The sequence below is a fragment of the Mustela erminea genome, chromosome 13, assembly GCF_009829155.1.
Source record: "Mustela erminea isolate mMusErm1 chromosome 13, mMusErm1.Pri, whole genome shotgun sequence".
In the NCBI taxonomy this organism is placed as follows: domain Eukaryota; kingdom Metazoa; phylum Chordata; class Mammalia; order Carnivora; family Mustelidae; genus Mustela; species Mustela erminea.
Genome location: NC_045626.1, coordinates 69,751,926 through 69,767,533, shown reverse-complemented (window position 1 = coordinate 69,767,533; position 15,608 = coordinate 69,751,926). Strand labels below are relative to the sequence as shown.

At 38.9% G+C, this 15,608-nt stretch overlaps 1 protein-coding gene across 4 annotated transcripts in view; it reads left to right on the top strand.

Annotated features, from left to right (window-relative positions):
- HORMAD2 (HORMA domain containing 2) overlaps positions 1-14,797 on the top strand; it is a 97,391-nt gene extending 82,594 nt beyond the window's left edge. For all 4 annotated transcript variants that reach the window (XM_032309336.1, XM_032309338.1, XM_032309337.1 and 1 more), the window contains one exon: positions 13,831-14,797. In XM_032309336.1, coding sequence (XP_032165227.1) covers positions 13,831-13,935 — 105 coding nt within the window. In that variant the 3' untranslated portion in view covers positions 13,936-14,797. The remainder of the gene's footprint in view (positions 1-13,830) is intronic.
- The last annotated feature ends 811 nt before the right edge of the window (positions 14,798-15,608 follow it).

Sequence of the window (15,608 nt, the reverse complement as noted above, 5' to 3'; positions counted from 1 at the left end):
ACTATTTTTAATGTATAGTTCATTCCCATTGTTGTAAAACCATTTAAGTTAATTTCCATTGTTGTAAAACCATCACCACCATCAAGCTATAGAACTTCTTCATCTTCCCAAACTGAAGCTTCATATCTATTAAATAACTCCCCATTTCTCTCCCTAGCCCCTGGTAACCACCATCCTACTTTTCTTCTATAACTTTGACTAAGTGCTTCATATAAGTGAAATCATACAATAGTTACTCTTCTGTGACTGGGCTTATTTTCATTTAGCATAGTGTCCTCAAGGTTCACACATGTTGTAGCATGTTTCAGAATTTCCTTCATTTTTATGACTAAATAATATTACATTGTCTATGTATGCTACATTTTGTTCATCCATTCATCCATTGATGGACATTTGGGTTGCTTCTATCTTTTGGCTATTATGAATTATACTACTATTGACATGGGTGTACAAATATCTGTTTGAGTTTCTGCTTTTAGTTCTTTGGGGTATATACCTAGAAGTGGAATTGCTGGATTATATGGTTATTCTATCTTTAATTTTAAGAGGAACTTCCATACTATTTCCTTCCTTCCTTCCTTCCTTCCTTCCTTCCTTCCTTTTGGATTTGGGGAGGGACAGAGGGAGAGAAACAAGCAGACTCCTGGCTGATCACAGAGCCTGACAGACATAGGGCTCTATCCCAGGACCCTGAGATCATGACCTGAGCCAAAGTCAGATGCTCAACTGACTGAATTTACTCGGGCACCCCCATACTATTTTCCATAGAAAATGTATCATTCTACATTCCCATCAGCAATGCTTAGAGTTTCAGATTCTCCATGTCATCCCTAATACTCCTCCATTTTTTATTTTTTATTTTTTTAAATATTTTATTTATTTATTTGAGAGAGACAGAAAGCATGATGGGGGTGGAGGGTCAGAGGGAGAGGGAAAGCAGACTCCCTGCTGAGAAAGAAGCCCAATGCAAGGGCTCTCAGGGCTCTCAGGACCTGTGATGGTGACCTGAGCTGAATGTAGACACTTAACTGACTGAGTCACCCAAGTGCCCCATCAATACTTTTATTTTCTGTTTGGTTTAAAAAAAAAAAAAAAAAGCCATCCTAATGGGTATGAAATAATATGTGATTGTGGTTTTGATTTGCATTTCCTTAATAATTAGTGATGTTGAGAATCTTTTCATTTGCTTATTTGACCATTTGTGTATCTTTGAAGAAATGCTTATTCAAAGTCCTTCACAGAGTTTTTTTGTTTTTGTTTTTGTTTTTTAATAAGTGTTACCATTCTTTTTTTTTTAAGATTTTATTTATTTGTTTGGTAGAGATCACAAGTAGGCAGAGAGGCACTCAGAGAGAGAGAGGAAAAGAAGCAGGCTCCCTGCTGAGCAGAGAGCCTGATGCGGGGCTCGGTTCCAGGACCCTGGGATCATGACCTGAGCCGAAGGCAGAGGCTTTAACCCACTGAGAAACCCAGGCACCCCTTCACAGAGTTTTTAATCAGGTTGTTTTGTTGTTGTTGAATTGTAGAGATTCTTTATATATTCTGGATTATTAATCACTTAACAGATATAATGACTTACAAATATTTTCTCTTATTTCATGGGTTGTCTGTTCACTCTCTTGGTAGTATTCTTGGATGTACAATTTTAAATTTGATAAAGTCCAGTTTATCTGTTTTTTCTTTTGCTGCCTCTGTTTTGATGTCATATCTAAGAAATTCTTGTCAAATCCAATGTCATGTGTATCCCCCTGTGTTTTCTTCTGTGAGTTTTGTGGTTTTAGCTCGTATGTTTAGGTCTTCAATCCTTTTTTTTTTTTCTTTTTTAAGCTTTTCTCTTTTATTTTCTTATTTTTTTATTTATTTTAAGCAAACTTTACCCTCATGGGGTTTGAATTCAACAACTCTGAGATAAAGAGCTGCATGTTCTACTCATTGAGCCAGCCAGGTGCCCCTCTTCAATTCATTTTGAGTAATTTTTGTATATGACGTAAGGATCCAACTTCATTCTTTTACATACAGGTATTCAGTTTTTTTCAGCACCATTTACTGAAAGACTTTCTTTTATGCATGAATGCTCTGGACACCCTTGCTGAAAACCATTTGGTCATATAGGTAAAAGTGTATTTCTGGGCTCTCCATTCTATTTCTTGACCTATCTGTCTGTCTTTACACCAGTACAACATGCTTTGATGGCTGTAACTTTGTAATAAGTTTTGAAATCTGAAGTGTGAGTGTCCAAAGTCCTCCAAATTTGTTTTTCTTTTTCAAGATTATTTTGGCATTTTGGGAGCCTTTAAATTCCATATGAATTTATGAATTTCTGCTCCAAAAAATGTCATTAGGATTTTCACAGTGATTGTACCCCATCTATAGATATTTTGAGGGTAGTACTGATATCTTAACAATATTAAATCTTTAGTTTAGGAACACGGTATATCTTTCTATGGTTTTATCATTTTAGGTCTTGCTTGAGTAGGTCTTTCCAATACTGAAGTTATAAGCAACATTTTCTGTATTTTCTTCTAATAAGTTTAGAATTTTGCTTTTTACAGCAAAATTATGCCAAAATTATGCTTTTCCTTCTTAAACTAGCTGGGATTTTTTTTTTTTTTTTTTTTTGGTGTGAGAATGTTTTCCCATTCTGTTGGTACTACTTGAATTTTCTGCCCTGTCCTGCTAATTCGAATGACACTTTTATCATAAGTTATAGCCCCATACATACATAGGTTTGTCTTCAGACTTGCTGTTCTATTTCACTGATCCATATGTGTACTCCCATATTACTGCTGTAATGTGTTAATTGATCTAACTGTATTGTGTTTTGCTGTCTGGAAGGGCAACTCCTTTCCCCTCATAGTTCTTTTATTTTTATTTTTTTAAAGGTTTTCCTATACTTTTTCTCTTCTAGGTGACCATTAGAATCAGTTTACTAAGTTCCAACAGACATACCATTGGAATTTGGAATGGGATTGCATTGATTTGATAAAATAATCTCCGGAAAATTGACATTTTTACATTTTGAAGAAAAATTATTTCTAGTTTCTGTATTTCTATTGTCACCATGGCCTCTGGAAAATTTCCTGTTTACTTAGATTATATCCAGATTGCCACTGTAAAGCAGTTCTGTCCTATAGACTTTCTGTGATGATGAAAATGTTTTATATCTGTGATGTCTAATATATGGGTACTGAACACTGAAATATGGCTAATACTACTGAGGAACTGAATTTTTAATTTTATTTAATTTTGATTAATTTAAATTTAAATGGTCACATGTGGCTAATGACCTAATGACTACTGTAATTGTACGCTTTGGGATACATGAGTAACTGTGTTAATTGAGCACTTTTGTAGATAGTAGAGGTAGGTAGCAAAAGAATTATTGATACCTACTGGGTGAGGGACACTGAGTAAAGCATTGCAGTGCAGAGTCTAAAAACCATAATATTAATACAAATGAATTCCTGAAGAACTTAAACCCAGACCATGTAAAGGACAAATTGTTTACAAACATTTACGCTGTCAGAAAATTACAATTACAAAAACACGATGGTATTTGCTCAAGAAAGAAAGGTCATATCTGATTAAAGGAGTAGGAAAGTCTTTATGGATGAAGTAACTTTTAGAGAGTGGGATGCCTGGGTGGCCTTTTTCTTCGGCTCAGGTCATGATCCCAGGGTCCTGGGATTGAGTCCTGCATGGGACTCCTTGCTCAGCAGGGAATCTGCTTCTTCCTTGGCCTGTCACTCCCCCTGCTTGTGCATGCATTTGCACACACACTCTCTGACAAAAGAAGTAAGGAAGGAAAGAAAGAAAGACTTTTAGAGATTAACCTTGAAGGAATTATTCTAAGTTTAAAAGAGAAAAAGTCATAGAAGATTTTTGTTTTCTGAAGTGTAAGAAATAGTGAAGAGGAAAAAGAATGAGGTGTGTTTGGAGAATGTAACTATTAGTTTCATAGGGCTGCTGTAACAAATTACCACAAACTTGATCGCCTAAAACATTAGAAATCTATTCTTTCACTAGAGGCCAGAAGTCCAAAATCAGTGTCATTGGGCTGACATACAGATGTGGGTAAACCCAAATTCCTTTTGGAGATTCTAGGGGAAATTCTGTTCTTTGCCCCTTCCAGCTTCTTATGGCTGCTGACTTTCATTGGCTTATGGCCATATTACTCCAGTCTCTGCTTAAGTGGTCACATTGTCATCTTTATCTATGTTCAAGTTTCCCTCTGCTTCTCTCTTATAACTATACATGTGATGATATGTAGGGTCTACCTGGATAATCCACGATAACCTCTCTATCTCAAAATCATTAATCATACCCGCAAAGATCTGCCCCCGCCCTTTTTTTTTTTTTTTAAAGATTTTATTTATTTATTTGACAGAAAGAAATCACAAGTAGATGGAGAGGCAGGCAGAGAGAGAGAGAGAGGGAAGCAGGCTCCCTGCTGAGGAGAGAGCCCGATGCGGGACCCGATCCCAGGACCCTGAGACCATGACCTGAGCTGAAGGCAGCGGCTTAACCCACTGAGCCACCCAGGCGCCCCCCCGCCCTTTACCATAAAAGGTTCTAGGGATTAGGACCTGGACATCTTCAGGCAGCTGATTTTTCAGCCTACTACAGCAATCCACTTTGGCTGGAGTAGAAGATGCCTGTGGCAGTAGGAATGGTAACAGCTGTCAGTCACTAAATGACTTGTATATGTCTGATGCTGTACCAGGTGCTGTATCTGTGCTATTCCATTTACTCATTACAAGAATTCTGTGTAGGCATTAGATGAGAGAAGAATCTAAGGTGACTATGTTTTCCACCTTTCATGACTGGGAAATGGTGATTAATAGAAATTGAAAAGTCATGAGGAAAAATTGGTTACAAAGGAAAAAAAAAATGAACTCAGCTTTGGCTGTCTTTAGTTTGAGTCCTACTAAGTTATGCCAAAAAGGGTCAACCCCAGAAGAAGCCTAAGAACCCTATGTAGAGAACTCCTGCAATTTTCAACTTGTGTTTTCCCCTTTTTTTTTTTTTTTTAAAAGATTTTATTTATTTATTTGACAGAGAGAAATCACAAGTAGATGGAGAGGCAGGCAGAGAGAGAGAGAGGGAAGCAGGCTCTCTGCTGAGCAGGGAGCCCGATGTGGGACTCGATCCCAGGACTCTGAGATCATGACCTGAGCCGAAGGCAGCGGCTTAACCCACTGAGCCACCCAGGCGCCCGTGTTTTCCCCTTTGAAATGAAGAAATAAATTATAAGGAACACTAAATTTGAAATCAGGAGACCTGGGTTTAAGACTTACACTTACTGTGTGAACTGAACAAGTCATTTCACTTCTCAACTTCAGTTTCTACATCTGTCAAAGAGGAATAAAAACCCCTTCCTGCACTCACACATTTATTTGTAGGGAATAAATAAGATCGTCCTTGTGATGCTCTTACTGCAGTATATGGTCTATTGTAAGCATTTAAATGTAAAAACACAAAATTATTAATATGTCAGATGTTTTAATTTTGAGGTGATATATCTTAAAGCTATCCAGATTCTAAGCAACAGTTAACATTAGTTTTAAATGTCCATTTATTCACTGCCTTTCTCATTGTTCAAACTTTCACCACTTAAGTATCTTAAGCACCACCCAAGACCAAGTCCCTCTCTTTCTAAGTGGGTGACCTAAATTCTACCTTGTAGAAATAATTATGGCCGTCAAATATGAATCACTCGACTTCCTATTCCCATATTTTAAAATGTACATATATCTATATCTACTTTTACTTCCTTCCAGGCCTCAAGTAATATCCCATCTTTTGTCCAGAGCGAATGTATCTTTCTGTATGTGCTTGTGATGCAGTTTCCTCCATCCTGAGCTCAAGGTCACATAGTCAATGCCCTGGATGGACATCTTCATTTGGATATCTCACTTCTAATTCAGAATCCTTCCCACGATGCTACTAACACTCACTCCCTCAGCTTCCTCTGTTTCTTATCTTGGTCAATGCCATTACCAGAAACTTGGAGAATTTTTGTCCCTTTTTACTCCTTTATTTGCCATAGTGTTCATTCACTAAGTAATTCATTCAAACACTAACATAATTAAGTTATGTTAGTGTTTGGCTCAAGCATTTGTTCTCTCTCTCCTCAGTCCTCTGCCTTATTAGTCCTCTCCTCTCTAACTTCACTGCTTCTCTTTCTCTTGCTCAGATCAGTTCTCTCTGAAATAGCCTCATTGCTCCTTGTCTTATTCCTGTCCAGTCTACCCTTTACTCTGCGGCCATAGGGATCTGTCTAAAACAAATCTGCTTTTAGATCCTTTCCGTGGCATTCCACTACAGTACAAAGTCCAAACTTCATGTACTGCATCCTTTTGTCACTCATTCTCCCATCCAAGTACTAACCGGCCCAGCTCTGCTTAGCTTCTGAGATTAGACGAGATTGATCACATTCCGGGTAGTAGGGCTGTAGAAAGTTACCAAGTTCAGAGAACTATTCCCAGTTCTCTGGAGGTACTCTGCTTTGTAACCCTGTGCCTGTGCTCCTTTTGCCTAGAATGTTCTACCTGCAACTTCAGTTTCTAATGACATTTGCCTGGTGAAGCTCCTCTCATCTTGCACTAATTAGTGTAAGCTTCACATCTTCTTTGAAGCCTTGCCAGGCTTCCCCAGGAAGAGCTAATAAGATCTTTTTGGAACCTCTGCTGTACCCTATACATGACTGTCATTTCATCTGTAACTAGTTTGTTTCCCCCTACCAGATCCACACACGGGAGTGTGTCTTGAGCACCTTTGTACTGTTCATGCACGATATTATCTGGCACAAAGAAGATGCCCCAAAAATGTTGTTTAATAACTGAATTAATTCTAGAGATCTTAAAGTTATATGATGCTTTAGAACATATGGAGAAAGGGAGAATTGATATAATAACTTTTGGAGATTAATGGAAATACATGGTTATGACTCAAAGAAGAATACATATTTATCTCCTAAGTAGAGATAGCCATGGTCCAGAACCCTGGTGACAAAAATCAGGAAATCAAGAAAGCAAATAAATGAACAAACCGTTCATAAATCCCACTAAAACATGAGGCACTTCCCAACATATAAAAGAGCTCATAGCTCTGCTGGAGTTGGAGGGAAGTGTTCTCTTTAAGAATTCACTTTCTTGGGGTGCCTGGGTGGCTCAGTGGGTTGGACCTCTGCCTTCAGCTCAGGTCATGATCTCGGGGTTGGTCCTGATCTCGGGGTCCTGGGATCGAGCCCTGCGTCAGTCTCTCTGCTCAATGGGGATCCTGCTTCCCCCGCGCTCTCTCTGCCTTTCTGCCTACTTGTGATCTCTCTGTCAAATAAATAAATAAAATGTTTTTTGAAAATTTACTTTCTTACTGCTCATTCATCCTCATGTTAACTTGAGCTACATTTATGCTAATAGCATTTATTTTGTAACCCCTGTTGACTTATCTTTCATTGTACCAAAAAAAAAAAAAAAAGGATAAATGTTTAGGGAGAAGAATCAAAACTAACATGAGTGCTATAACTTACTTATAGGGACACACACCCTCTCTGAACCATAACAGTTCTTTCTTAATCTGGGAACATCCAAATCCAAAGATTCCATGCTTAACACTTGATTATAAATCTACACTGGTAAAGACTGGTTTTCTAAAGGGAAAACATTTTGTCAGATCTGACCTGACAAATAATTTTGAAGTAAGCAAAATTCACTGCATGCTCATCTCACCCCAAGCACATAAAGTACTCACAGTATTTCCTGCTTGCCTGGGGCTGCCTCCTCCCCCCCTTGGCTCCCTACACAGATCTATCTCCTAATGCCAAGTAAGTACTGTATCCTTCCTATATTGAAACTTACCTGTCTGCTTTCCAAAGCCTGTGAGGCCCAGGTTTCAGCAGGCTGCCACTTGGAGACCATATGATGAGTTAATCTACACTAACATCATATTGAGTAATAATTCCAGGGGAATTTATATTTTTAACAGGTCTGTAGTAGAGGGGGTACCTGGAGAGCTCAGTTGGTTAAGAGTCTGCCTTTGGCTGAGGTCATGATCTCAGTGTCCTAGGAGCCTAGGAGTGGGGAGCCTGCTTGTACCCTCTCCCTCTGACCCTCCTTCCTGCTTGTGCTCTGTCTCTCTGTCTCTCTGTCTCTCTCACTCACTCAAATAAATAAATGAAATCTTTTTTAAAAATTAAAAAAAAAATTTTTTTAAAGGAGTGTATTGGATAAATAACACTTAACCCTAAGAGCCAATCCAATAAAGGGACATTTCTCGCTGTCCCATATATCTTCCATGTCTTTTCGTGATTTAGTGTCTCTAAACATGCTGAACCTTCTGCCTAGAATGAACTTTCTTACCCCACCCCTTCACCATCTCCAGTCTAGTAAACTCCTACTCATTATTTAAGACCCAGCTCAGTGTCCCTCTTTTGCTAAGAAGGCTTTTCTAAATTTCCCAGGCTGAGTTGGTTACTCCCTGTTGACTTTTTTTATAAAGAGGGGAGGAGAAAAGGAAGAAGGAGAGAGAGTATCTTAAGCAGGCTACATGCCCAGCAACCAACCTGACACAGAGCTTGATCTCGCAGCCCTGCGATCATGACATGAGCCCAAATCAAGAGTCCTATCCTTAACCAAATGAGCCACCTAGCTGCCCCACTTCATCTTGACCTTTATAAAATTTTGCATACTTGCTCTTAATTTCTTTTACTTCATAAGTATTCTTCAGCTGACTTCAAGGTGACTTCTGCCCCTACAAATTCAATGCACTTTATAACTCCCATGCGGCTAAATCAAGTGGATATATATCTGTCCTCATCTTTCTTGACCTCTCAGCAACTGACACTATGGACCACCATCATTATCTCTCTTATTTTCTCCACTCCTTCTTGGAACTTTCTTCCCTTGGCTTTCTTTACATGATAGACAGCTCGTCTTCTTTTATCTCTCTCTCAATCTCCTTAGTTGGCTTATGTTCCACATAATCTCTAAATGTTAGAGTTCCTTAAGGCTATGTCTTGGACCCTTTCCCTTTTCACGCTCTGATCTCTCAATAAGGAAACTCTTCCACGCCCCTGGTATTAATTAGCCTCCATATGCTGATGGCTCTCAAATTTACATTCTCATCACAGACCTCTCTCCTGGGCTCCAGACTTCCATATACAGCTGCCTATTCAATATGTCCACTTGGGATTACACATGTGGTCCAAACTTTGCAAGTTCAAAACTCCCATTTTTCTCTACCTGAGAGAACAGTACCTTCATCCATGAATTTAGCTAACCCAGAAGATGGGAGTCACTATTGGCTTACCTACCTGTTCTTTACTGTCATATCCATTTGGCCATCCTTCTGACTCTACCTTCTAAATATATCTCTCACTGTTGACTTCTCTTTATCTGTACTGTCACCCAAGTTATCACCTGACTACTACAGTAGTATGACTCATCATTCTGCGGCCACTTACTTGATGCCGCCTGTACCTTTCTACACTGCAGATTACTCTTTGAAGATTCACTCATCCATTTATTCACTGAGAAATATTTATTGAGCCCCTACTATCTGCAAGTCATGACCAAGACAGGCATGTCCTTGATATCCTGGAACTTTATTAAGAATTTAAGATTGGGGGACCTAACTTAACTGGAATGAAGGTAGGGAACATTTCTTCGAGGAAATAATTTTTCATCTGAGATATGAAGAATGAATACAAATTTACGAGGCAAACGAGGTTGAGGGGAAAGAGCATTTTAGGTAGAAGGAGCATCGTATGCAAAGGTCTAGAGTCAGGAAGAAGTCAGCTCTGAGAAAACTGAGAGGACAGAGAGTGACAGACCAAGTGAGGAGGTGAGGGGAGTACTGCTGGGCAGAGCTAGGCCCTGGGGTGTAGTGATTCTAACTGAGAGGTATTCATGGGCCTGGAAGCCCCCTCAAGTAGCCTGCAATAGTGGATGAGTGTGTGAGTTGCAGGTGTGAGCATTCTGAGAAGAAAGGTCATAGCCTTCATCAGGGTCTTATAGCCAACATGTGACACCTCTCCCCTCCTCGAAATATAAAAAAAGTCACTGATGTGTATGGGGAAACCAAGTATCGACTTTGGACTTTGTCCTAAAAACAGTGAGATGCCATTGGAAATTATTAAGCAGAAAGTAGCACAGCTAGATTGTAAAATCCACAAGGCAGGGATTTTTATCTTCTTTGTTCACTGATGTGTCCCAAGCACCTACAGTAGTACCATGCACAGAGCTAGCACTCAAGAAATAATTGCTGGATGAATGAATGTTTATTGTGGCTACTGAATAGCTATCTGTTATATCATATTGTATTATACTCATGTGCTTAATGCCTCTTTATTATAATACTTGATCCTTGAAAACTACTGGATCTTATTCATCTTTTTATCACTAGAGATATGGTCCTAGTACCTAGCACAGTACCTGACTTAAATTCATCTTCAAAATGCATTCATTCATTCAGCCAGTAATTTAAGAGCATCTACCAGATGTCAGAACTGGGAATACAACAATAACTAAGATAACTGTCACTAACCCAGAAGAGTATATCCTCTGGATGAGAAGACTGGCAAGTAGCCTAATAATACTATGTAGTAGTTGCCACAAATGGGTAAGAACAAAACATAGCCCTAGAGGTGTCACAGAAGGCCAGTGGGCAGAATAAAGTCCAGGGCTGACCCTGGGCCTGGTGAGGAAGAGAAAAGGAGAGCACGGGAGTGGGCATTAAAGGCAAAGTCCAAAGGGTTGTGAAGAGCCATTTGGAGAACTGCGAGTGGCTCAGTGAGTCTGGGGCAAGATGAAGCAGCAAAGGGGGGTAAGGGCCAAACAGAGTCTGATTTTATCCCAAGGACAATTGAAAATCATTAGTGGATGGGTGACAAATCAGAAAAATGACATGGTCAGATTTAATAGAAGCTCACTTAGATTCCAGAGTAGAGAATGGATTGGAGAAGCAGTAGTGGTGGGAGTTCAAGACTTAGTACTTGGGATAGAACAATGGCAATAGAGAAAAATGGATGGATTTGACAGCTATTAAGGAGGTAGGATCAACAGGAATTAGTGATTAGGTACATGCTAGGGTGAGAACGATGGAGTAGCCATGGATGAGTCCCAGGCTTTTAACGTGGACTCCCGCAGGGGACTCACCAAGAGTGAGAACAAAGATTGGGAGCTGGCATAGAGAAGCAGATGACAAATTCTAATTTGGACAAATTGCATTTGAGTTTTCTTAACATCCATGTGGAAACTTTTAGTAGGTAATTGATTACACACACGGATCGAGTTCAAAAGGAAGGTCTAGGCTGAAAATATAGAAGTGTAAGTCTTTGGTTATAAATGGTAACTGATTCCCAGGAGCCATACATGAATGTGGAGAAGGAGAAAAGATGGTCAAAGACAGAACTCTAAGAGAACATTCAGGTAACAAACATGTGTTTTTTTAGTAAATGAATAAAGGAATACACGATGAATAGAATAATTTAGACGAAGGGATCCCTTCTCGTGCTTTCAAATACTGCTACCAAGTCAGCTAGGTCACTTATCTGTGCTTAAGTCAAAACCTGTTCTCTGGCTTCTCAAAAGAATATGTTACCGAACAAAAAATGGGAAGTAGGGAAATACCATATAGCAGAAAACATATCTTCAGGGTTTTTTTCAGACATACATATAGATACTTCTGAGGTTCTATTGGTAAATGGATCATAGTAGCCTCTTGTTAGCCCATATACAAGGAACACTTTAAAGGCTGTTTAAAATATAATATGACATGCAGTAGAAATCATTTGATGATCCCCCATTGTTGCTTAAATCACCAAGATAATCTGTCTAGACTGCCTGATCACTGGCCCTTTGATTGCCTGGTTGGCTTTGGCATCAAATATGCAAACTCAGCTAGTTGGAATACACCCAAAAAATGTTTGTATGGATAAATATTTTTGTTTATATAGTTCATATGGATTATTCGTCTTTGTTAGAAAGCGGCCTCTGACTGATCACTTACTTGCTTTTGAACCCACTAGTTTCCCATAACCCGCTGAGAGTTCCCAGGCCTCACTGATTGCCTTGAGATTGGATACATTATTAAAGATGTTTTGATTAACTCACTGCAATAAATTTACAGTTCTGAAACTTGTAATAAACCAACAAAACTATTAAACCATCAGACCAACTTGTCACTCTAGGATTTGTACATCCATCTTTCTTCCTTTCTTCTCCATATACCCAAACTTGATTGAAGTATGGGAGATTTTGTTTGAATGGAAAGTATGCCCAAGCAACATTTCTAGAAAAACTGAATTTTACCAAGTTGTCACTCTAGGATTTGTACATCCATCTTTCTTCCTTTCTTCTCCATATACCCAAACTTGATTGAAGTATGGGAGATTTTGTTTGAATGGAAAGTATGCCCAAGCAACATTTCTAGAAAAACTGAATTTTACCAAGTGCTCTTTCTTACAGCCACACTTTAACAAATTCATCTTGAAGATAAAGAAATTGGTTTTTTGTGCTTTGGGTTTTATGGTGCTATTTCTTTTCCTTTCCAGCAGGCCATTTCAAATTTTTGCATATCTAAGCAAACCAGTTATTTAATGAGCAGCTCTATTTATTTTCTCAGAGTTTTATTGTTCTATATAATAGGTGTGTTAGTTTAAGCCAAAGAGAATTTGTGGCTTTTGAGATCAGAAATTCAAATTCTTTCTAAAACTAAAAAACTAAAACTAAACTTACATTAGCATTTGTAGACCCAGTCTGTGGTTCTAAATGGTACTTAAGTGTTTTAATGACATTCCTGCTATTTTGTAGTAGTAACATATCAATAGTAACAATAGCCTGTAACAGAAAAAAGAATAATGTTGGAAACTCTACTAGATATTCTAATGTGTCTTGCTTAAAAATACATGTTTTATTCCATTTTCCTACCAAAGAAAGAACAGAGGACATTGAAAAACCTTTCCTCCCATCTAGTGGCTGGAAAATAGAAAAACTCTGTGTTTCTTGGAATTCTAGGCATTAAGGATTGTCTGACAGATTATAATACAACCATTTGTTTACTTAGTTAAGCAAAAATAACCTTTAAAGTCTTTACCAAAACTGAACCAAATGGGAAAATACATATTCATGATGATTTACTGATTAACTTCATCAATAATGTATACTTCTCTTCCAGCAGGAAGAACAGCCATGGTCCTTCCTAATTCATTAATCTGAACTCATGATTAAAAAGGCTGTATATTTCTGCTTACTGAAATTGGGACTGCAGTTATATTTGCTTCTAAAGCAATCAGTGGGGTGCCTGGTTGGCTCAGTGGGTTAAAGCCTATGCCTTCAGCTCAGGTCATGATCTCAGGATCCTGGGATCGAGCCCTGCATTGGCTCTCTGCTCCGCAGGGAGCCTGCTTCCTTCTCTCTCTCTCTGCCTGCCTCTCTGCCTACTTGTGATCTCTGTCTGTCAAATGAATAAATAAAATCTTTAAAATAAATAAATAAATAAAGCAATCAGTGCCCTAGATCTGTCCTGACCCTAATTGCTCCTTGTTGGCCCTACACCTTGACAACTCTTCCCTTAAGAGTTGGATATGCTGAATTCACCGAAGAGAGCCAAGAAACTGTCCCTGAAACTGGCTGCCTCCAGGACCTCAGCTCCTGAAACTTGGTATGCCAGACTCTGATACTGGCAGCAGGGCCAAACCAACCCACAGGAAAGCAGGTTTAGATCCGTTATGCAGCTAGAAGGATTAATGGTTGGTCTACCTGTCTTGTATATGCCTTATGCAGACGTCAAAACCTCTGCTGAAATGTGCCTCTCTGGTGATTCTCACAGATTCAAAGAATGAATTTTGCGTACAGTCAGCAAAGTTCTGAGATCTCCAGGAAGAAGAGGAAGGTCAGCGAACCAGTGAAAGTCTTCATCCCTGACAGAAAATGAAAGTTGGATGTCTTCACTGCATTTACTCTAAAATGATTTTATTTTGCAACAAACATGCATGAAGTGTCTTAAATAGGAAAGTTTAAGTTCCTATCACCAAAACCGTTTACTGAATTTGTTGCTCAACTTTTTTAGTCAGTTTACTAAGTGCTCAATTACCGGGTAGGACATGGGTTCACTTTGCCTAAAGGAAACAAGGTCACCAGGGCTGCCTTGGGATAGCAGTACTTCAAGGCTGAGTTAGAGATGAGACGCCCTTTATATCTGTAAAAGAACCACAGCAGCTATTTTGAAAAGAAATAAGCTGTTGTTCTCAAAAGGAAGGAGGGTTTTCCTTGCATAACTAAACTCCCCAGGTATTTAGTCTACTGTGAAATGTTGTAACTTGTTGTAACCTGTGTACTGGAATCCCTCTATCGCTTTATTAGAATTCCCACAGAATTGCATAGGTTGTATGTGGTGGTGCTTATGCAGGTGTGATTTTTATGTTAACTCCAATTACGAGATTGATCAACGAAGTGTTGGACCAAAATGTCCTCTCCCTGTAAAGTTCCTTGAATCTGGCCCTCCGCCCCATTCTGTTGGCCACCTGAGACAGGACTTCTGCAGTCTCATGTTGAATGCTTCCCTACAAACACTTCAGTTTATCAGTCTGTAACCTGCAGGTGATGTTATTAGTTCCCTTCTTATTCTGGGACATTTGATAAACTCAATGATTAGTATTAGACACATAATACAGGACTTTGAAGTGTTTTTATTATTTAATAACAAAGAATTTGAAAATTTAATTTAAATGGACAGGACCAATAGGTTAAATGTTGAATTGAATGTATATGCTTTCCAGTTAAATAAAACCAAAACACAAGGCTTTTTTTTTTTTTAACTCATCTTTTTTTTTTCTTCACTTAGTTTGGTGTTTCTTCAAATGGAGTAAGGACATTTGCACCTGGAGTGCTCATTAAAATATGGATTATTGGGCCTATTTCATTTCTCTGAAATCAAAATCTCAGGGCGTGGGGTCCTGTGGAGAACTCCCAGGATTCTAATGCACATGAAAGAATCCTGGACCTCTGACCCAGACTAAGAGGAGAATCTCTGGGGCCAGACATGTACTTTAGCCAGCAGAAGGCTGCGGGTTATCATAACAGAGAGGAAAGTATGAGAAAGCCTGCCTGTCCAGCACTACCCTTTGCCAGACTGATCTCCCTGGCCTGCCAGGGAGGAGCATTTTCTCCTCTCCCAGCATGATAAATATACTCACATAGGCTTACTCGGCAAGGAGGAGGGAAAGGTATTGGGTTTATTATATCCTTGATAGAATTGTAGCCTGAGTCACCACAATTTCTTTTAAGAGAATCATTTATAAAGAGATTAGCTGTCTAGTAGAGGGATTAAGTTTATTTTGTGTCTCTCCAGAGGGTAGATCTAAGTCCAAATTGGTGAAGCTATAGGAGGTCAATCTGGCTTGGTATAAAGAGGAACTTTTTAACTCCACATGTTGCCAAAATTTTGAAATGGGCTACTTATGAGGTAGTTAGCATTCCTCCACTTATAAGTGTTTGAATTCAAAGGAATTTTACAAAGATTTTAGGAGTCCTTGACTCAAAACAAATTCGTTATATGGAGTAATTGGTCAATCCAGATTTCAGGAGAAATAATTTTGTTTAAAAGGG